The sequence below is a fragment of the Nymphaea colorata genome, chromosome 2 (genome assembly GCF_008831285.2).
Source record: "Nymphaea colorata isolate Beijing-Zhang1983 chromosome 2, ASM883128v2, whole genome shotgun sequence".
Lineage (NCBI taxonomy): Eukaryota > Viridiplantae > Streptophyta > Magnoliopsida > Nymphaeales > Nymphaeaceae > Nymphaea > Nymphaea colorata.
This window is the reverse complement of record NC_045139.1, coordinates 3,870,440-3,893,388: the sequence shown is the minus strand read 5'-3', so window position 1 is coordinate 3,893,388 and position 22,949 is coordinate 3,870,440. Positions and strand designations below refer to the sequence as shown.

At 37.8% G+C, this 22,949-nt stretch overlaps 3 protein-coding genes across 6 annotated transcripts; all 3 read right to left on the bottom strand.

Moving 5' to 3' along the window:
* Positions 1-1,384: 1,384 nt before the first annotated feature.
* Positions 1,385-7,147, bottom strand: LOC116249187 (uncharacterized). Its single transcript, XM_031622368.2, has 7 exons — positions 6,901-7,147; positions 6,033-6,095; positions 5,820-5,899; positions 3,214-3,322; positions 2,470-2,629; positions 2,224-2,387; positions 1,385-2,137 (listed from the first exon to the last, which is right to left on the bottom strand). Exons 1-7 carry the CDS (start codon positions 6,901-6,903, stop codon positions 1,778-1,780), a joined length of 939 nt encoding a protein of 312 aa, XP_031478228.1. The 5' UTR covers positions 6,904-7,147; the 3' UTR covers positions 1,385-1,777.
* Positions 7,148-7,913: 766 nt separating this feature from the next.
* On the bottom strand, positions 7,914-10,989 carry LOC116248220 (uncharacterized). 3 transcript variants are annotated; one of them, XM_031620882.2, is made up of 4 exons: positions 10,952-10,989; positions 9,498-9,628; positions 9,267-9,388; positions 7,914-9,043 (listed from the first exon to the last, which is right to left on the bottom strand). In XM_031620882.2, exons 1-4 carry the CDS (start codon positions 10,959-10,961, stop codon positions 8,722-8,724), a joined length of 585 nt encoding a protein of 194 aa, XP_031476742.1. In that variant the 5' UTR covers positions 10,962-10,989; the 3' UTR covers positions 7,914-8,721. The 3 variants fall into 3 exon arrangements, with proteins under 3 accessions (XP_031476742.1, XP_049931773.1, XP_031476741.1); XM_050075816.1 differs by lacking the exon at positions 10,952-10,989 and adding an exon at positions 9,995-10,941 and having other exon boundaries at positions 7,914-8,896; XM_031620881.2 differs by lacking the exon at positions 10,952-10,989 and adding an exon at positions 9,995-10,940.
* Positions 10,990-11,511: 522 nt separating this feature from the next.
* LOC116248218 (receptor-like protein 4) lies at positions 11,512-19,968 on the bottom strand. 2 transcript variants are annotated; one of them, XM_031620878.2, is made up of 9 exons: positions 19,451-19,968; positions 18,046-19,086; positions 17,744-17,891; positions 16,256-16,327; positions 14,899-14,967; positions 14,413-14,481; positions 13,411-13,488; positions 13,019-13,230; positions 11,512-12,088 (listed from the first exon to the last, which is right to left on the bottom strand). In XM_031620878.2, the coding sequence occupies exons 1-9, from the start codon at positions 19,527-19,529 to the stop codon at positions 11,961-11,963; spliced, it is 1,896 nt and encodes a 631-aa protein (XP_031476738.1). In that variant the 5' UTR covers positions 19,530-19,968; the 3' UTR covers positions 11,512-11,960. The 2 variants fall into 2 exon arrangements, with proteins under 2 accessions (XP_031476738.1, XP_049932372.1); XM_050076415.1 differs by lacking the exon at positions 19,451-19,968 and adding an exon at positions 19,175-19,444.
* Positions 19,969-22,949: the final 2,981 nt, after the last annotated feature.

Below are 22,949 nucleotides of genomic sequence, written 5' to 3'. Positions count from 1 at the left end.
TGGGGGGGAATTTGATGCACATTACATCTCGGGTAGAACAGGCTCGATAATGAGCACGACACTATTCCACCAAAATGATGAAACGGCGACAGAACGCTGTGTTCTATGGACATGATGTTTCGTTCTTTACATCAACGCCATCTTCTTCTCACTATTGCAACAAGAGGGTTGACCTTTGGCTCCACTTCAACTCAATTCATTCTGGTTTCGTCAAATTCAGTTTTACTATACATAATGAACTTGATATAGACGATTCCAATAAAATTTTATTCTTGAACAAAATGATTTATTCCATCCATTCCGTGGCCAGGTCAAGCTAAATAGGACAAATTCAATATGTTGCAGTTCATGTTCATCCGTCCAGTGCCTGCCCACCAAAGGTTCAAAGTTTCCCAAGGCAATTCGTTGCTTGGAAGGGCCATACAGTTATTCAACACTTTCATTCTGACATACAAACACACACAAGAGAGAGAGAAGGCTTGATAACACTCTTCCTTACTTTACCTGAAGACTTGGTTACTACATGACATCCAACCACATCCTGAAGACTTGGTTACTACATGACATCCAACCTGACCGGTTAGAGAGAGAGAGAGAGAGAGAGAGAGAGAGAGAGAGAGAGAGAGAGAGAGAGAGAGAGAGAGAGAGAGAGAGAGCCTGACCGGTTAGAGAGAGAGAGAGAGAGAGAGAGAGAGATCAAGCTGAAGCACGTTAACCGGGGAAAGTTTCCTCTCAAACACTGTTGGACAAGAACATTTGCTACCACACCAGTCACAAATGGACAGGAAAAGCCATCTTATTAATGGAGTTGGTCCATAACTCTCAAGTGCCTATGGGACCTTCCCAAACCATGCTATTGCTGTATAAAGAGCGCCGGCAACTAATCAGATTTTATCGACCTGTCTTTTCCTTCCTAAGAACGACGTAACACAGTTCACCAACCAAAGACCCGAGTTTTCTGGAAACTGGACCAGTGTCACCTGAACTTGCCTTAAATTTTTTGCCTCCACTGTTTTAAAGTATAGTCCAAACAAAGGACGGCCTCATAATCCGAAGTTCCAAACCCAAAGTAGTGACATTCAGCCGGCATTGGATTTGAGACTGAAGCGGTTTGATATGATCTGCGGATTTAAGGTCGGAGCCCTCCCATCCGACTTCAAAACACTCGATTTTAACCATAAATCGAGGATCTAAAAACCCTCTTTGTCACTATGTTAAAATCCAGTATCTCACAAACATTTCTATGGAGAGCTTTAACCAACATAATTTCATTTCAAGTGATCAAAGTGCATGTGCATCAAAGCGCCTAGTTGTGATCTTTATGCGGAGGATGTCTGCAAAAAAGAAATGGAATGGGATGAAAGGAGCGAATCTCAACAGCAAATGCAATAAAAGCAATTATTCTGGATCTGAGAGCAGATACAAGAAACCGTACAATAAAAGCTCATTTGGAAGCAAAGGTACTGCAGAACCTCGTTTCTATATAAAGAAGGGAAAAAGCTATACAGGGGACGAAGTGAAGTGCCGTGCTAGGCAACTGCACAGTGCGGAAGCTTCCCAAAATCACAACCTAAAATGAAAAAGAAGAGTACGATCACAAATCCTCTGTACAATTTCCAGGAAGTTTGTCGCTCTTGACATGCAACAGCGGCTTTCTGAATGACGTATGTTGGCAGCAACCAATTGGCATCCAAGTTAAATGACAGACCAAGCTTTTCTGGTCACTGGTTCTCGATTAGTACCGCTTCCCCAACTGAAGTGTCTTTAAATACTGTAATCATGCACGCTTCAAAGTCGGCATCCTTCCGGTTTGCTTGCTCATAATGGAAGAACTTTGTGACCAAGATGATGGTTTGAATGACCCAGCCAACATGGCCGATGCTGCAGTTGCCTTTATTTTGCGTCTTTTAGTCTCCAATTCTAATCGTCTCTTTGCAGAATCAGACGCTGATGACCCAGGGAAAATGGGGGCAGCTTTTATTGCAGCTCGTTTGTCCTTTCTGTTCGTCTCAAACTTGGGGGCAAATTTCACGCGAGATGCTACCTCTGTATCTTCTTTAGATACAGGAAGCAATCTTATCCCCAAACCCATCTTCCGCGCAGCTGCTTCTTCTTCAGCAATTCGTCTCTTTTGGCCCTGCATGAAGAAACATCCACCGTGTTAGAATAAAAAAATTTCGTACCAACGATTAACAGTTATTAGTGTTAAAACCAGTAGCATACTCTAATTTGAGCTCGAAGGGTGCGGTTAAGAGCAAAGTCATTGGAATGTCTGAGATCTGAAACACGTTGAAGGCGAAGTATTAGGGGTTCAGCCTCTTTCTTCTTCAGCAAATCTTCTTCTTGGTGCTCAAGCCGATAAAAGGGATCTGAAAGTTTTCCTTTCTCTGCAAGATAACACTATAAGTTAGGCACTGTTCTAGGAATCTAGCTAGAGTTCTTTCACAAAGCAGAAGGAAAGTAAACCACCTTCATCTCCAGGAAGGGCAAGAGTTTCTGCGTCCTCCACATCATACTCTTCAGTCTTTTTTTCAGCTCCACTTATGATAACATATTCGCAGTTTTTGGGGTCTGTCTCTATAACAATCTCATGCTTGCAACATGCTGACTTCATAGAGAATCTCCATATCTGAAAAAACATAAAGCAGTTAAGTACCGTACAAAGTAAATTCCGAACTTGTAAAGCTGGCTGGCTTCACAATTCAGCTATATCTAAGATTCTAAACCCCCTTTTTTTTTAAAAAAAAAAAAGGTAGGACATCAAGGGGCTTGTACAATGTTCAAACTTCAAAGCAATGGCAGGAAGCCTCAAGCAATTAATGGATGTGAAAACAAACAAAATAAACCGATAAACCATTTTTTTTTCTATGAACAACCTGATTTTCCCAATTTTGAGTCTACATGGTCTTTAACTAGCAAGGAGACAGTCCAACAAGTTTCCCACATATTTTAAAATGTTAAGACGGTCTATTCCTTTAATTGTTTTCAAAATTTTCAGCAGCAAGAAGAACCACAGGAAACTATGTCCCCTTGTATTTTCAACATGAGCAATAAACGTCAGTTCTCTTCTTTAAGAAATAAGAACTAACTTTTTAAAGAAAAGAAGAAAGGGTGTTTTTGTTGGGTTTACAAGATGCGATTGACACAGTATAATGGTGACCCAGAACATTTACAAGGAAGCCAAGATTGTCAGTATGAGGTAGAGACACAAACCTTGGTAGAGTAATAATTTCCAACTTGTTTCTTCTCTGCATTGAAACGAACTCCCTTGGCTATCATAGAATGGCAACCACCACACCAGATATTGAAGGGCATCTCGAACCTAAACACAGGAATAAGCAGGAAAGTGCATGGGTAACATAAGACAAGATGAGCAGACAATAATATACGGCATATGATGCAAAAAGTAAAAGCAAACAAAACATGGAATGCAAGCACAAAAATTTCCTGTACAATCAACATCATGGAAGGGTTTTATTCCAAACTGGTGCATCAAATCTATTTTTCCCTGTTAACTTTCAACAGAAATATCATAGCTGTTCTTGGCTGACTAGCCAGACTACTTTACCTTATGTTGAAAGCCCAAATATTTATATTAATAAGACAAATCCTTCTATTAATAATGCAGGCACAAGCTAAGTTCCCAACTTTCACTTGTTGATTTACAATTACAAAAACTGAATACATCGTTCCATTAGTTTGATGGAAGGCAAGAAACTCACGAAATTTACATATATCGTTCGGTCAGCTGCCTACGTGATAAACGAGATTGGACAGTATCATACAAGACTTAGGATACCAGACCACAATTCATCCATGGAGTTGGCTAATGACCTGAATAGCTCTTATTTATGGCTTATGAGTGAAATATGGAACTTGAAGTTACAAAGTGCAATAAAAAGGCGGTAAAGAGTCCTGCCGAAAGAAAGATTTCCATTTAAAGGCCGATCCTTAGCTGTTAAATCCAGAACAAAGCCTCACAATCCAGACTTCCTTTATATGGATCACCGTGTACTAGATTTGCAATGGAGCTTAATGCTCAGGCGGAACTATGTCATGGTGGGAAATATGAACTTTCTAAAGTTTCCTGTATTGTCCTTGAAAGTAGGCAAAGACTCTTTTAGCCAAACAAAAACAAAGAGGCATTACACAGACTTGCTTTAGCATTTAACTCATATTATAAGTTAAGTTGTGAAAGTAATTAATAATGAAATATTCAGCTAAATGATATAGCAGTCCTCATATACCAAGTAAAAGTTCCAAAAAAATCTTTAAATTATTTAATCCATTTCAATGATGAAAAATGTCCAATGGCCGGAAAAGATGAATTTAAATTAACATAAACAAAGTATTATTCTCAATTAAGGCTAAAGTTGGTAGCAAAACCAATGCCAACAAAAAATAAGAATAGTGATAAATAATTGAAATTTCAGTTCAAATACCACTAGACTGCAGGAGGCCTGTGACAACAATTAGAGAAAGAAGACATAAAAGAAAAACATGAACAGCATGAACATAAATTTTGGAACTTCTATAAAATAATCAAATAAATCAATGTCATCATGCGAATGCAGCGTGAAATAACTAACAGAAAACTAATGTTCTCGACATACAAAGTAGCTGATTGAAGTTAGAAAAAGGGCTAAATTATTTTTTGGGGGAAAAGATCAACTGCCAATAAACTATAGATAAGCTTCACAACCAAAAAAGCAAGATATTGATTTCCAAATATGAAGCCTGATGGTCTAAAAAGGTTCTCAATCTTGTCCACTTGCTGATGATCAGTCACCAAGATAACCTAACTGAGGATCCAATATTCAATATTAGGCCCAATGTTATCAGTAACAGCATGCTGATAAATATCTTGCTATTTTTCCCTTTATAAATTATAATTAGCTTAATTTCGTTTTTTATTTTTTAAAAACAAAAAAAGAAACTTTGATTTCAATTGGTGGATGCAGCCTGATTGAGTGTACACTGATAATGACTCCAATGCTAATAGCCTGATACTGATAATACTGGTTCTAGCTAACATTTAAAATCCCACATAAAAGAAATACAAGTATATAGTTTAAAGGAAAATATATTATCAAATGGCAACGAGCTAAAATTCATAGCCTCCACATGACATAAAACATGGACCATAGAAATGTGTACGGAAATCGGAACACGTTGAGCAAATAGCCATGATTATCATTCAAACAGAGAAGGACCAGAGGTAAAACTAAGTCAGAACAGACTAAGGATGCATGGAAACTGACGATATAAAAATCAAAGGTGGTAACTGCCATCAGAAAAGAGGACTACAAACAGAGAAACAAAGAGCAAGATGGTTTAGCTGCCGGCATACAGGATGCTTGCAACAAGAACTTTGATACCAACCAAAGCTTTATATATAGAAATATAGGCCGGTGGTCAAGCATAGAATTAAATTGCCCACTTCCTGCTGAACAAGCTAACCAAACAGAGATTTTAGCAATCAACATTATGGTTGACGTTAAATTTTACATGTGGTTGAACTGGACACTGCTAAATGTTCATAATTACTCAGTAGAAAAGGAAAACCATTCCAGGTTTTAAAACATTGTGGTGATGCTAATTGCATATCAACATGGTTTTACTGACTAATTAAGGCCTCATAAACATATCACACCAAGCCCAAATCCAGCACTGTTGATAAGTTCCTACCACATACAACAACGGGGAACAGAGGTCTATCATTTCAAGAGAAATATCTTCATTTCTACACACTTAAGCAGCCTTGTATACAACTAACCCTAAATTGAATCTAGAAATCTCAACCAAAATCATATTCATACCTTATGATCAAGATCCCTTGGTCTATTTTTCGGGCTCTCTCCCTCAGAGCATGTTGCCCATGAAACTTGTTCAAGGACCCCTTGCAAAGGAAAATAAAGACAGTAAAAGGAAATGTCAGAATACAAACAAAACGCTATGATAGCCACAAAAGGCAGACGCCACGGCAGTGTCACTGAGATTGTGCAGAAAACGTAGAAAAAAACATATAATACCTTTTGAGGGGTCCATTCAGGAGGATAATAAAAATTATCTGCTCGAGCAGCAGCAAGCGAAGACTGCAAGTAAAAGGGAACAGAAAAAAAGGGTCAGCACCATAAGGAATGCAAAAGAGGAAAACAAAAAACACATACAACTAAAACAGAAAAAAGGCAAACATAAAGTTCAGTATCTAGGCCTGAAAGACCTCGCCAACGTCCGATTAAATTTTCTCTAATCACCAATCATTCATAATAATATTTGTATGGAACCCCAAAATAACCCTTCCAAAAGATAAATAAATTACAAACCAGCATCGGATAACCACAAATTAATCATGATACAACAATGTCATTTGACGATAACTAACGGCCCCAAAATAAACTTCCAAAATATTCAAAAAGACCAGGCAAAAACTACATAAGATTTACGAAATAACAACACAAGAACCTCAGAATAGGGGAAGATGCGGCAGATCGTAAGAATACTTCTCAATCACATAATTATGATTCCAAATCACAAAAAAAATTGCACCAAATGAAAAGCACCATTTCAATGCAAACACAGGACGACCAACCCCTTTAACACAATCCTTCAAAATCAGGAAGCCCCCAATCCCCCAAACCGGAAAAAAGAAGATAGGAAACGTAGAAGTCCCAGAACTCGATTAACCACCACAATCCAAATAAACAAACCATATTTCCTGACAGTTAACTTACGACCCTAGCATTTCAACGAATAAAATACCGTGTTCAACGGATGCGCAAGGAAACCCCCTAATCTTTGAAACCCTAAACCAAAACCTTGGCAAAAAAAACCAGAAAGAAGCCTAACGAATGAAGGAATTCAATCGAAATTTTCTTCGAATAAGAACGATCGACATACCATCTTCGAAGGTCACCGTATCACCACGCGACGGCGAACAAAAGATCGTGAGAAAGAGGCGCGCGCGAGAAAGAGAGAGAGAGAGAGAGAGAGAGAGAGAGAGAGAGAGAGAGAGATCCTTTCAAGGAGGAATCGGTCCTCCTGGAAGCCTCTACCCATTTTTATAGTCGAAAGATATGGGTGTCAGCAGATCGGGTATGCTCCCCATAGGATCCGTACCGCTTCCAGGAGGTCCGATAGACGAGGGATGACACCGACCCACCGGAAGCAAGTGAACCCGATCAACTCGAACTCGGCTCCTTAAATCTGCGCTGGTGATCGAGTTCGAGCCCGCTATTTTCATAATCGAACCGAGCTCTAATTTTTGTTTTGGTCGAGTCGAGTTCGAGTTCCCTTATAAGCTCAACTCAGCTCGAGCAAAAATGAATAGTAACTTCATTGAATATTTACAGATTTTACTTCTCATTTCACCACTCCTGTTCTCTCTCCTCACTCCTCAGTTTCTTCATCTTCAACATCAATCCAAAATATTGCAAACTTATGTTGAAAGCAAAAGCTCATGAAGTGATCGCGTTGAGCGCAATTCCTGGAAACATACATAATTTCTTGCTAATAAATCAAAGCTGCAGGATCAGGTTATCATTCTCCACGAGAAAGCTTTCAATGGCATGCAATGGTATATGTATTCCTAAAAGAACCGTAGCTTCCATGCAAAACTAGTAAGAATGTCAATGGATTTGATTCCGTTTGGATATCCCTTCGAATTATATACTTTAAAAATATAGTTCATGGAAAAAAAACTTAACATTCGATTCAGAAATTGAATCGGACTTAAAAAATGACACCTAATCGCATTCAGATTTGGTTTTGGATTTGATACCCAATATTTATGAAAATCAATTATTAACATATGTATCATAATGTGGTTTAGATTTAGATGAGCATTTAAAAGTTGAATTCAGATTCAGATGTGAATTTAAAAGTCGTATTAAGAATTTGAATTCGGATTTAAATTGAGAAATGGAATAAGGCTTTTCTTCATTCATGTCTGAATCCAACTCCGAATACATGGATATCCGATAAAAAAGATATAATAAATTGGAGCTAGAAATAAAATTCCTTAATTAGTTCAGCAATCACGCCAAGTCTGTGTTTTACAAAATCTGAGATCTCAAATTGGTCGAGATCCAAGTCAGTCGCATGTGGTTTGGGAACATCGGATCCCAGTCCAAGCCTGAGACATACATATCCCAGCTAAATAATCTAGATCCGGTTAGATCAATGAAGTAGGATCCTAATCCAAACTGATTGGAACGTCAACTGGGAAAATTTCTGGTTATGTCATCCAAATCATATGCTTCATCGTATCTTGATTTGATTCGAGTCGTGCATTTAATCTTTGCATTTCCTTCTCCACCACGCTACAGCATCGCCCTCAAGCAACATAGCCACAGTCTTGACCTGAAGGTCGTCCCACACAAGGCCTTGCAGATTCAGGTAGTATTCCACTTGGAACAAAAAGTTGTCGATCACTCGACTATCCTGATTTCTATTGTATTTCGCTGGCCTCTGAACGTCAACCCTTGTTGACAAAAAAGTTAAATATGAATTTGTATAGACAAAGAAGCTAACCATGTTGGCTTTAAAAAGAGCACTGTGATGACAAAAAATCCCATTGCCTTTGAGAAACAGGCGATGCAGCTCCATTCTTCAGCAATGGCATCACCAGTTATGTTAAGAAACGTACAGCTGAGAAATGTCCGACCACCTGAGAAACCAAAACGCACTCCTTGGACATTGTCTTTTCTTGCATTGATAAACTTAGCCAGCTATATTTGATTCTAGTATTGCAGTAATTCCAGAAGCAGTAGATTCACTAACGACACTCTTGAGTTTCTCTTTGAAACTTTCCAGCTTCCCGCAGTATGAAGCATCACCCAAAACATTCGGTTGTATCAAGCCACCTGAAGAATCTGAACCACTGTCAAGAGGTTTTCTGTTCATTATATCATCATGAAAAAATATTAGGGCCTGATTTGATGAAACAGAGTGTGTAGCTTCATATAGGGCCTGAAGCTCGTCTCTTTTATCAGATCTTCCAATTAGCTTCTCCTTCAATTCATCCGGGAGGCAACTCAATGTACTTAAAGTGTTTTTCAGCACATCAAAGAACAAGAAAAAGTCCAAGAGCAAAATTTAGTCGACGAACAAGAATAGGCACCCATAGATGCAATTTTCCAAAATCAGACTACAGCAGAAAGCTTTTATCTTGATAAAAGTTTCTAAAATTAGTAGAATTAAAATTGGATCACCTCCCTTCCCAGTTTAACTTGAGAATGACAGTGATAACTAAAATCAGCCGTTACCTGATAATGCCTCTCACCAACCCCCAGTTGTACCCTGGCACCACAGATTCCCTGAAACCGGCATTGAAACCTTCCTGTGCAGAAGCTTCCTTCCCCGCCATTAAACCATCTCTATACCCAATCTAAAGAGCATGTTACGAAAACCTTACAAAAATCACAACATATTTTTTCAAGAAAAGATAATATGATATAAATACAGTAAGTATACAATCTGAGATTGCTTAGGGATACTGTATGAAATTGATTCTGCCTCCTCTTCCACTCCCTATCAAGCTCTGATTTACGATCACGACCATCATCCCTATACCCATCAGAAGCTGAATCCTCGCACCAGAGATCATCATCGCCTTCGTCCACACACACTGCAACACAAAATTTCAAGCCAAAACACGATATTTGGTGCCACGGACATCATGTGAATATGTGATCAAGCAACATCAAAGACCAAGAGCTGCTGGTAAATTTCCCACCAATGCAAAAACCCAATCTAATCCTCAAATCAGAAAGAGGAATAGCTGTATGTAAACAGAGCATCAAACACTTTGTCTACTTGAGATATCGAAACGGCAAATGAAAAGAAAAAACATAATGCAATTTGATAAAAAGAAGAGAGAAGAAGACTTACTGATCCACTGTTGATTATTTTCATTAACAGTCATATGAGAGAGAGAAGAGAGAGAGAGAGAGGAGGTGAGGGGACGAGAGGGACAAAGAACCGGTCCACTTACCCTCCATAACGGCATCCCTAATCCCAAGCTCAACATTACACCACATGGAGAGAACATTCCTCAATACCAGAGAACATTTCTTGAAGGTTTTCATCTCGTTAGGAGTTAGATGCGAAAAAAAGAGACAAAATTAACTCAGGACCGTTGCTTCGAAATTTAATGCGCCAATTCTAAAGCCGTACTTCTATAGACTGAACGAAGAGTAGGGAATAAATTTGGAGAACTATAGTGTTTCCAGGGCCAGAGATCGATCAGATAGAATACCCAAAAGAAGAGGAAGAAAAACTCCCTTGACTTAATTTAAGATATATACAGAAATTAAAAAAAGAAACACGCCAAAAACATAGCGAAGGAACAAAAAAAATGTTTAAAAATAAAACGAATTTTTCGATTCAAACTCTCCATATAAAACAGAAGAGAGAAATTTCTTTATAACATACTTTTCATGAACTTCTTAAAAATTTCTTGCAAAGTAGAAGAGAAGTCCCGAAAACAAAGAAGGAAAAAATACGGTCTGCATCTCTCAAGCACCAATGAGAACAGAAAAGCTTAGCGGTGGAAGCCGGAACGTGTTTTATGCCCTCCATGTAAAGAGAGAGAGAGATAGGAAGGGGGAAACAACAAAGAACCCTAATCTCACACACTAATCATCCCCTAAATCAAGAAAACACGAGAAATATCCAAGAGAAAAGACGGAAATCGCAGAACAAGTAGAAATATCGCCCACGCTACCGTAAACAAGAAAATGAAAACAGCTGAAAAAAGAAAAAATGAGAATACACTCATCAGCAGAGAAACATTTATTCCAGACTATGGAATCCCTAATTTTCAAAGCCCAAACTCAGAACAGAAAAACAGAAGAAAGATGAAGAAGTTTGCTACACGAAAACACAAGGAAAAGGGGGGAGAAAATAAACCAGGGAAGAAAGCCAAACAAAAAAGAGAGAAGGAACGCACCTTTCCCCATTCCTCCCTCTTTTATTTCAAAAAAGCGAGTCCCATATGCATTTTCAATGCTAAAAGAAACACTTCAAAATATTTGAGAAGAAAAGAAGATACTAACAACTTGTTGGCACATTGAGCTTCCGAATTGGAGTCCAAACAAACACGTTTAGAAACAAGTGTTCTAAGAACACAGTGCTTTTTTTTTTTTAATTAAATGCCTTCTAAAAGCACTTCGAGTTGGGGCTGTCTGAACTCTGAATTAAAAAAAAAAAAATGGAACATGTCACTCATAACTGCCAAAATGAATGAAATCTAATTATCTCCTGAGATGTAGGCTAAGCAAAATTAACAATGTACAATATCTTTAATTTAGACTTGATTTGCAGCGACCTTCATAGTCATAACCCCAATAAGTCTGTTTGATGATTGCCTAGGCCATAAATCTTGATCAATGAGATGAAGGGGAAGAGAGGGACAAAGAACCGGTCCACTTCACCTCCATAACGGCATCCCTAATCCCAAGCTCAACATTACACCACATGGAGAGAACATTCCTCAATACCAGAGAGAGAGAGAGAGAGAGATAGATACTCGACATTATGAAGCCTAAAACACAATGTACACGAACAAAGAAATGGAGAAGCCGCACAATGAATGGGATACGAACTCGAGGATTCTTCCTCATAAGATTCTATGGCATCGAAAAAAATTGTTAATTACACATGCTTTTGTTTGATGTACAAGTCCTCTCTTCCAATGTGAGCTACTCCAGTAAAGTTGTATCGCTCCGTCAGCCATAAGCAACTCCAGTTAAACTGCATCACTCTGTCAGCCACGGTTCAAATCAATGGGTGGCAGGCAAGCTTCACGCATCCCACGTTTGTAAGAACTAGCCGTATGAGCTTCCTGCAGTTTGCAATGTGCCTCCTTTTTTTCCTTTTTCCTCCTTGTGGAACTTTTGAATTGTACTTGGTTACAACTCTTTGATCAAGAACTCCAGATGTGCAATAATGAATGCCTATTAGCGTGATTCTGGCTGGAAAGGATGGTGGTTGTTAAAGCTTGATGAAAATCCATTATTTTGAGACTCCATTTCTAGAAGCATCATCGACTTCTGTCTTTGATACCTATTTCTCTTTGCTGCAAGTGCTGTTATAAAGCATGAAATCATCAAGTGCCGCAATAACAAAACAGAAGCCTAAAACACAATCAAGTTGCCACGATCTACAAAATTGAATTGCAAGTCATCAAAGAACAAAAAAACGCTTCTTCTAGGTTCAGATGCTGCCAGTCAAAGAGCAAAAAGGTACTTCTTCAACCTTACATACTTAAAAAAAAAACCTGCTGACCGACATGACCTTCCCATCTGAGATAGACAAATGGTTGATCTTGATGCAGTTAAGGAACACCATTGTCACTAGCCATCATAAGTGGAGGATCACTCTTCCAACATTGCACGGTATAATCCTAATCTTAAATTTGATTAATATCAGTTGTTTTAGTTTCCAAACCATATGCTTCTCATAGATTTGTGCAACTACAACTAACAGCATAACCTTTTTTAGCTCAAAAGACAGAAGCCAATTGTCTTAATGCCTGCATTTATTGGCCCAGCTGAAAGTTCCTAAGATCTAGAATCCACTTGAAAATAGGAAGAGCTTAGACAAGCCTGAAGCTGTTAACGGAGAGAAAATAATTCTTGGTTGACTTAATGCAGGCAGAGGGTAGCCGTTCGCTATCTTAATACTACAATGCTAAAGGCAATACTCAATCAATCTATGAAGAATTCAAATCAGACATGCTGGCATTTCTTACAGGATGGGACCAGATGTCTATAAAATTCAACAACTATTTATGAATAAGATTACAGAACATGGTAACATCGCATTGAAGAACTGAGAAAAAGTTGACTGCCAATCAACAGAACAAAGAAGAAAAGTTGCACCAACTGCACCTAGGACTACCGAAACCATGTTGAAATTTATATCAAAAGGAAGCAGCAAACAAGATTCGCCAAAGTTGCAGAATGGTGAACACGAAGGAACTGAAAAATGAATTCTGGCCAATGAGTTCACTTACAAATTAGATCCTGAGGAAGTGCAAAGTCATAATCATGTCTCCCTCTTCTGATGCAGACCACGTAGATAAATAAAACTAACAGTAGTAGGAAAATAACCAAGCACGCCAGTCCTATACCAATTTTGGCCCCATCAGACAAGCCAACTTTGCTCCAAAAGAATGGACAAGCAGGTAAAGTAGGCACACCACAAAGGCCCTTATTACTAGAAAGGCTGGAAAAAAAGAAAAACCAATCGTGTAAGAAAATGTTAGGCACAAGAGTAAGGAGGTTCAGAACATATCACAGCACAAACATTTATAAATACGGCCAAATCTACATTTACAGCAAAAAAAATACTGCTTTTACTTAGAAGACAGATCATTAGGAGAAAAAGTTCATCTAGAAGACATACTCGATCAGTCCACCATGCACACCAATGGAGTAAAGTCGTTCAGGTACTTGTCCATCCAACTGGTTGTCATTTAACAACCTGGACCAAATAAATGTCAAACATTTAATAAAAATTAAAAAAAAGAAACATACAATAATAGATTTAATCTCAGAAGATTATTGAGAATTTTAATTACAAGCTGCAATATGACCGACTTATTCTCATTAAAGTTTGTGTTATATGCTGAAGATACGACCCACTTATCCTCATGATATACCAAATTACCAATAAATAAAGTATATTCAAATCAGTGTTGTTTCTTACTTTTGTGTAATTAATCAAATGAGTATAAAATATTATAAGAACAAAAATAAAAAAGAACGAAATTGAAGTAGAAAATACTCCCCTGTTGTAATGACCAGGCATGTTGTGGGACTAAGTCACATCACATGGGTGTGTCATATGGACTGCTATGCTTCCATCAACATGGCTCAGGTTCAGGCGTGCATCCAAATTGGATCAAGGATGTAGACTGCTCAGTTGAAAGTTCACCCTGGTTTTTCTAGTCTAAAAACCAGACTTGGACAAAGATTGACTGACTTTGACTTTGCCCATTTTTATGAGAAGAAAAGAAGAAAGAAATGGAAAAGGGTTCTAAGCAGGGGCCTTCCCTTGTTTCCTCTCTCTCTCTCTCTCTCTGTGTATGTGTGTGTGTGTGTGAATCGCAGAGGCTGCTATCTTTTTGAAAAGTAGCACTCCAGCTTTTCTAGAGCTTCATGGGTAGTTGTTGGTGTTTATAACATTCTATCAAATTTAATTTTAAACTCACAACATGCACCGTTAGGAAAGAATAACCATGTCAATTGCCAAACACGTAAGCATAACAAAAAAACACACATATCTGGTGTCAATAACAGAAGATGCATGAACATTTTTACGCAACACAGAAAAGTGGACAATGAAGAGTTTGTAAAGACAGAAAACAATAGAAAATTGCTCCATGAATAAAACTTAGGTACTCACACAACTTGCAGATTTGAAGAACCTAAACTCTCAGGGATAGCTCCTGTTAACTGATTACCTGACAAGTCCCTGCACAGCATTGAACAAGACAAAAGTTCACAAAGTAAGATTTTACTTTTCAGTTGATTCATGAAGATCCAAAGCCAATTTATAAAAGGACAGCATGGCAAACCTCATGAAATTCAAGGGACACCTAAATAGCTGTCAAATTATGATCCTAAAGTACATCTTAGCTTGGAAATAAAAAATTCAGAGCCTTATATTTCTAAATATTTAACCATAAGATAATGATTCTGAATAAAATTTTTTATCAGATAATATCTAACGTGTAATCATCCAGTAAAGTGAAAGGATGCACATATAGAACAATAAGCTTCAGAAATAACAATTTATCACTTTCATACGATAATTATGTGCATTTCCAAGTCTCCAAATGAAGAATAAAAAATTGTGCCTTCACTCTTATGGGAACATTCGAGGACTTACACTTGTGCAAGAGAGCGAACTCCTAGGCCCTGAGGTATGCTGCCAGTTAAGCTGTTCAAGCTTAAATTCCTGTAAAGATAACAATAACTTTCTTTACTTAGGGCATCACCAGAATCAGTGAAAAGGTAAATGGGATTTTCTAGCTATCTTTAATGGTTATTGCTACTATAAAAAGAAAAGGAAAGTTGTTGGAGGCAAAAAATTAGAAAGGATATCCTGTGTTATAACGAGAAAAGTGCTCTGAAGGAAACTAAACTTTTGAATTGTGTTTGATTGCCTGGATAAACTCTACTTGGTGGTCAATATGTCTCGGCTATATAACACCCAATTGAACACCAAAAAGAATCCAGGATACATTCTCTAGGTTCATGTATAAACTGCATGGTTTTTCTGGATACTCAGGATGAAGCCCTCAGGAAAAAAAAAAGTGCAATCAAACAGGCCCTTAGTAGTTAGTACTGTCTAAAAACTTAAACCTGGAGATGCTCAAGCAGAAAATGGTATCAGGGAACTCCCTCTCTAGGTCGATCACTCCACTTGGTTATTTATATAAGTATGAGCATTTAGTAGAGAATTCAATAAATAAGCACACTTACAAATATATCATAATCATTAATGTAGTTCTGGGCAAGATTTTCTTGTGCATTTATTCAAATTGTGGCATTTCTTGAAAAGATCAGAAATTTTAAAAAATTGAAAAATATAGAATAGGAGAAAAACAATAATGATAGGATTTGCATAGAGATGTGAGCAGTTAGCACATAGTTCTAGTATTCGGGGTTTTTCTGCTGTAGTCAATATGGCTCAAATGGATATCTAATGTATTTGGATTTTCAAATCCAAACAATTCATATAAGTCAGTTTTTGGCTATGTCATTACAAAAAAATAGTTCTGAAAAATAGAACACAAGCAACAAAAATGAAAGCATATTCTTGAAATGTAGAAAGCAGTCTTTTAAGAGGCATAAAAAAATTTGTGATACACTTATGATAATATCAGAATGCTGTTAAAATTTTCTTGCAATATATGAAAAATGTTGCAATATCCCTCACTATTAGCTGGCCTAAATGCCAGTAGTGTTGGATCTTTCAATTGGCTATCAAGAAATACATGCACATAAACATACTGATATGTTGAAGATACTGGAAGTTACACTAAAGTTGCAGTGTTCTCAACATTCATATCTTATGCTTTAGAAAGAAGAGAAGGTTATCCAGACAAATTTATGAATCCAAGACATCTAGCAGTCATAGACTCATAATCATGTCAGGTCAGACAAAAGAAATTTGTGATGGTACAACTTTGACTATATATATCCATCTAGAGAATGTATGGCTGTGAATATATGATACTTACAGGCTCACTAAGTTTGTTAGAAGATTTATCTGGTCACTGATATATCCTTTCAGTCCTTGACTTCCAAGATCCCTAATGAGACAAAATGGATAGGAAGCAGCTCAATCATAACATGAATTGAAGAAATAACATATAGTAATTGAAATTTCATAACAAAATCTGATACAAGTTTTTTTGTTGAAAATTTCATCTTTTGAAATGTATGATTATCAATTAGTGACCAACTGTAGAATTCAATGCTTATAGTTACAGAGAATATCAGAATGGCAGTGGCAAGTAGGGAAAGTTTGTTCACACTCGACAACTGTTCTACATAACTGAAATCCTTACATCAAGAAACATCAGAAGTCATGAAACAAAAAATTAACTCCCAATTAAGACTTATTATAAGCTTTCTACACCTATGTATGTATCTGGACTTAAAGCCTCCATATTCAAGGAGCGCTTGAGCTCGATATCCAGGTTGTATGGCCTGGGCGGCAATGGAGATTGCCTGGGGTTTTGCACAATAAACAGAGTAAGCATAGTGAACATGCATGTGCCAGGAGTGCAAGTTCTACACATCCAAAAAAACTCAATGGCTTCCTCGCCACTGTAAAAAGAGAATTCTGCAGTAGTTGTTTAGTAGACATCACATCAGTAAAGAATCTAAGCATTATTTATCTGAAGATCTAAACCATCCTGTGGTATGGAAGATTTGTTGAAACATGTTTTACCAGAGTCAGTTCATATGTCGAATGGGTGCAGGCGTGAGTACGACATGCAATTTTTCAAGAAAACTTGGATCCAGGTGCAGCAATGGTAATAGCAACCATCAGATATTAAGAGCCGCACTCATGACCGTTGCTGCATCAACACCCGGTCCACGTCTAGCTGCCTATATGTGGAACACATGGGATAAAGAAACCTAAAATCATTGCAACCTGTGTAACACCAATCTAACCAAACTGAAAGTTTGTTTATGTAATTATGTCAAGAGTTGAATGGAAAGTTGAACAGATAATCTCCTCATCACATGAGTCAGCAAGTCTGCAATATGTTTCCTCTTTTTCAGTTGAAATATGAGTATCAAATGAATGAAATCATTTTAATCCAACATAAACTAACTCAAGAGAATGTGTGGATGCCCCTGAACAAAATCTTTTAAACTTTCAGGGCAGGGTACCAATGCCATTTCTGCTAGACATGGGAACTTCCATCAGCGGTGACCTTTGCAATATGGGTTCCTGATATGCCAGTATTTCACTTTTTTTTTTCCTATATTCATTTCCATTGACAACAAAATTGCTAGGCATGCTAGACACAAAAGGACAAACATGTCCAAAATATTATACTTTACTCCTTTGAATGAAGTAAAAGCAAAAACATCATTTTGCAAAAGCCATGAGAATGTAAGAAAACATTCAAGCTCAAGGACAAAGATAGGATCTCTCATGCATAGATAAGAAAAGAAAAAATTGCACAGTTGTCCCAAATGAAGGCACTTACAACTGGGTTATCACAAGACCATTCTTTCCATCATGATGACAGGTTACTCCTTCCCAAGCATCCCAGGAGGAAGGGGCACATGGATCACCATTCCATCCCATTCTGTCAGGGACATGCAGTGATTCCTTCAATGCTTTCATTGCAAATACTGCAAATTTGACATTTACATTTACGTAAATACAGAACATAAAACTTTGTATGCTTAATTCATGAGTGTCGACTGTAGTGATCCATATGAATCCATCAAAGTTTGAAATGCGAAAATTAGCAAAGAAGGAGCCTCATAGAGAGGTGCCACATACCTTGGCTTGGAACAGTAGCAAAGTCGAGTGGAACCATTGCATAGTTCTCAAGTCCACAAAGTAATGGTGGACCAATCACTGAAACAAACTTCACATTCAGCTCTGTACTGTTCAACTTTTTCACAATGTGATACCATCTCAGAGCAGTAAAGCTGCCAGCTTGCTTGAATATATCAATCCTGGTAACATTGTTGCCATTGACATAGATATCAAACACCCTTTGGGTTGCTTTACTCACAACAGGGTTTATCTCCGCAAAATGAAACCAAAGCAAGTAATCCATCCTAGCATCCACTGTCAGTGTATATTCAAGAGTTTTACCAGGATCTACTATTACTGCAGTTTGATACAAATGCTCTGGAAAGTAGTCGTGAGCCTGATTGGTACCATGTATTGGTGTTCGGGTAGAAATTGTCCTAGCATCTGAATTCAGACGAAAATTCTTATCAGATTGCCAAGCTCTGCCAAAGTAATCTGTGTCATTGGTAAATCCAGGCCCAAAAGAATTAGATCCACAAGTTAAACGCCCATAATTCACCAAGATAAAATTCCTTCCAATAGATGAAGAATCATAAGCAAGTGGATCTACTTGCACAATCTCTAAAGATGAGATCACGGGAGAATCTGTGGCAATACTGTAGAAGCAAATGGTTGCTTGTCCATCAGTTACAAATGCAAAAAGATCCGAATATGCCCCATTTTTGCTTACTTCTGCTTGCCATGGCGATCTCCAACTAAAAACAAGAGTACCCTCCACAGAAACATCAAAGCTCGGGGAATGCAACTCGCTGTCATAATTATCATACACCGTGAATGTCCTAATGAAGTAGCGGCCATTCGGGACATCGACATTGTAGCAGTTCTTTTTCCCATATGAACCGGGAAAAAACCGAAGGGTCCTTTCTTGAGCTTGATTGAAATTATGTGGATTCGTCACTAGTCCTGGACTTCCACCGGTGTAGAACCTGTCAGCTACCCATGACTGGTTGAACTGGCTAGTGAAATTGCTTTGCCCACCGCAGTCGAGAAACAATGAAAAATCTGCAAGTATTTAAGCAGTAAAAACACTACAAAAAATTACACAGCAAGCCGTTTAGTGTTCGTGGAATACAATGATAGCTCAAATCACCTTCAGCAGTACTAGAAGTTTCTGGAGCTAAAAATGCAATTTTGAGACGAGATGCATGGATTTCAACTATACCCAAAATCATTCTGAGCATCACGTGACGATTTTGGAGCTAAAAATGCGATTTTCGGGACAAGAAGCATGGATTTCAACCACAAGATAGAAGACACAGGTCATGAAATTACAAAAAAAAGATGACTAAACCAACGCTGGTGCCAACGAGGACAAACTGAAGATGGCAGCAGAATAAGTCATCACAGAGAGAGAGAGAGTGTGTACCATAGGGATGAACAGAGTGGGAGAGAAGAGGATGGAGCAGCAGGAGACAGAGAAACCAAAGGAGATGATGGGCAGCCATTGGTGAGGCTGTGAGCGGCACTGATCGTTCCTCCCCTCGCAAGCAACCGTCTGGACACAGGACACTATGGGGAGAGAGAGGGATGCAGTGCCCACAAAAAAGGCAGGAACAGGTGGAGAGAGAAAGAACGGCTTGATTTAAGCCAATATTTTACACATTAATCACCTTAACGTGAATTTCTTCTTCCATTCCCGATCTAAACTGGTCTAAAATACATCCTGCTTACCGAATCAGTCAATTTTTAGTAACAAATCTACTTACATCTTCTTGGTAGCGTCACTTTCTCTCTATAAATAAATAATGTTCAGGTATATATAGATGGTATATTTTTCACATACCTATTATAACATTTATCAGAATCTAGAAAAGAGAACGAGAGAGAGGGAGAGCTTATCTGCCGCATATTAAATGTAAATTTTATAATTGCGAGCACCGCATTCGGTGCATTCACCACCATCGATCTGCCCAGATGAATGGCCATTAATGACGCTGTGGACTAAGAAAAAGGAGAAAAGGCAGGGGAACGCCTGTGACTTGTGAGGCCTGTGAAAACTGACAGCCTGAAAAGAGACGAGCAGCCATTGACCTCAGTTCTTGGCTTTTCCGACGTCCTACCAAGGCTGTCCATCTTCAAGATGAACGGCCCTAGATAAGGTGGCGGTCCCATTTCCTTGAGATGGACCGCCCCCAGAAATACGCAATAACTACCTCTTGCTCAACCACTTCTGCTTCATCCATATGCTGCAAGCTTGAACAATAATGGCGGAAATTTGTCATCCTCCTGGTTGTTTTTGTCTCCTTTATACCATATTTAATCTTCATGGTGGTCCTACTTTGGATCCAAGATTGTAGAACTTAAATTCATACAAGTGGGTCTAATGTAAGTTTAATAATGTTGATGATGTTTGGAACTTTGGTTTAATAATCACAGGTGGAGTGCATGTGGCAAGAAGGATACACTTTCATGTATCAATCTTCGAAAAATAATGAACAGGTCGTTTGATTGCCAAGAGAAACAACAAACTTTGGTTCCAAGAAATCAAACTCAAGATGGGATTATGTACTTGAATAGAAAGAAAATTGATAGAAAAAACACCTAATATGGGCAAATAATAAATCACTACTTAGCTTTAATGTTAACAAATTGGTGCTTAATTTTTAAAAAAAGAGCTGCCTATTACAAGAAGACGTTAGTTTTAAATTTAAATTTGACAAAAAATGCCCTTATTAAGGAACCACTTCTCCTTTTATTGACAAAAGATTCATTCATGCTACCTAATTATGATTTCCAATTCCATCCTATAGTTAGATGGTCAACAGCTTATAGTTATGCTGCCAAAGGAAAAAAAAATACTTAATTATATTCTAAAGTCACTGTCAAATCATTTCTGGTGATATTTGTTAATAAAAAAGTAACATTCGCAATCAAAACTTATATTTTTTAGTGATAACTTTAGAATGGTTTAGGAGTACTTAACTTGATTTACTAATAACGTACATATAAACATGTCAACAAGCATACAAAAATCGAAGGCAACTTAGGTATTATCGCATTATACAATCCCGGGTATGCGGCCATAACAAACAATCTGCTCCATACAAAAACTAAGCATTATGGCTTTCTTCGACACAGTACGTATATTTTAAAATCAAAATTTTCCAATTCAAAATCCGGCATATTTTTTTAGAACCATGGATTTGAAATCAGACCCTCTCTCATGCGATCTCAAAATATGGATCTTAAGTCGGACTTAAGATCTTTAGTTTGATGAACCATAGATTTTATGATACATCTTTTACCACATTAGCAAAAGCCTGTCATATTTGATCTATCAACGTCACATCACAAAATTCTTTGGGAAGGCCCTTGTTTAAAAATACTCAAGTTTCATGAGACACTTATATATATATATAAAGATAAATATTTAATATATTCATGTAAAAATAAAGAACTTTTAAGTGATTAGTGTGGGCAACTGCCCACACCGGTCACCATGTGGCTACGCCACTGAATCAAACGGCTCCTAAATCTCTTGAAAGCCGATACGATTCCGAAACAAATTTTCACAAACACCATGAGACACAAAAAAGGAAAAAGGGAGACATAATGTCTCAATGAGTGGAAGGTTTAAACCCAAAACAATCATTATGCAAATTGGGTTAGTGAGATATGCCTTAAAAAAAAAAAAAAACTTTGGCATGCCTTGGTGTTTGTTCTTGAGAATATGGAGGGACAAGGAAAAGTGGGTTACATTATTATATCCACTCTCATTTCCCAACATTCTTTATTGCACCATTGTGGATGCTGACTGCATCCCAAATAATTTTTCCAATCGATGGCTTGTTTTCACATAGGAAGAGAGTTCCATGCATGACTTTGATAGACACATGAGGACATTTGAAAGGTGCCAAAAGTACTAAAGGATTCATGAGACATGAGAGTGCGATTTAAGGCTCTTAGTATTTGGTAGATCCAAAGGGGATAGCCAGTAGAGGAGTCAGAAAAATAAAAATTCGCGTAGTTACGACTCTTATAATATATATATATATATATATATATATATATATATATATATAATATTTCTATTTAAAACAAAAAAAAAACTTTTAAAGGATTAGTGTGGGCAACTGCCCGCACCAGTCACAATGTGGCTACGCCACTGGCAGTGGTGGAAGTAGAAATTTTTGACTATGGGGCAATGTTATAGAAATTCTCATTTCTGAAGGGCCACAACATATATAAATAAGTAAATAATTGTAAGAAATCTATGTAAAAATAAATAAAAATTTTGTTGCTAGCGTAGCGTGGGCAACTGCCCATGCCAGCCTACATGCAGCTACGCTACTGCTGCGTAATCGCCTTGGCCCGAGCGAGCGCACCAACATCCTTGAGGGCCATCTCAAACAGTTTGTTTATGAAGTCTGAACAGGAAACATGCAAAAGATCAAGAGGAAGAGGCAACAACACCTAACTCTTTATTATCCCTGCCCTTTTCCTGGAAATGAAGGCAAAATCACATGCATCCACAGCCCATCTTGAGTTGAATTAATGGAAGAGAAAGCAACCAGCATTGTCCTTGTGGCCCTTTCTTTCATGATCAACTGTTCCTTTTTGAAACTGTATCATCATCACATGCCCAATGAAATTGAAATCTTGGGGAAAGGCACTTTCTATCATGATTCCTTTCTATCTTCTTTTTTTCCTTTTAGGCAGTGACTAAAAGCTAATAAGCCATAATCTTAAGCTTTTAATGTTTTCTTTGAGAAATGATTAACAAAGCCTGATTACTTTTCTGGTACATTTAGGTTTTGGCACTGGGCCGAGCTGATTTGGAGTTGGGCTCCCGCGGCTCAGCCTGGTAGGGCTGCACACGAGCTGAGTCAAGCCCGAGCTTGGCTCAAAAAACTCGATTTGGAGTT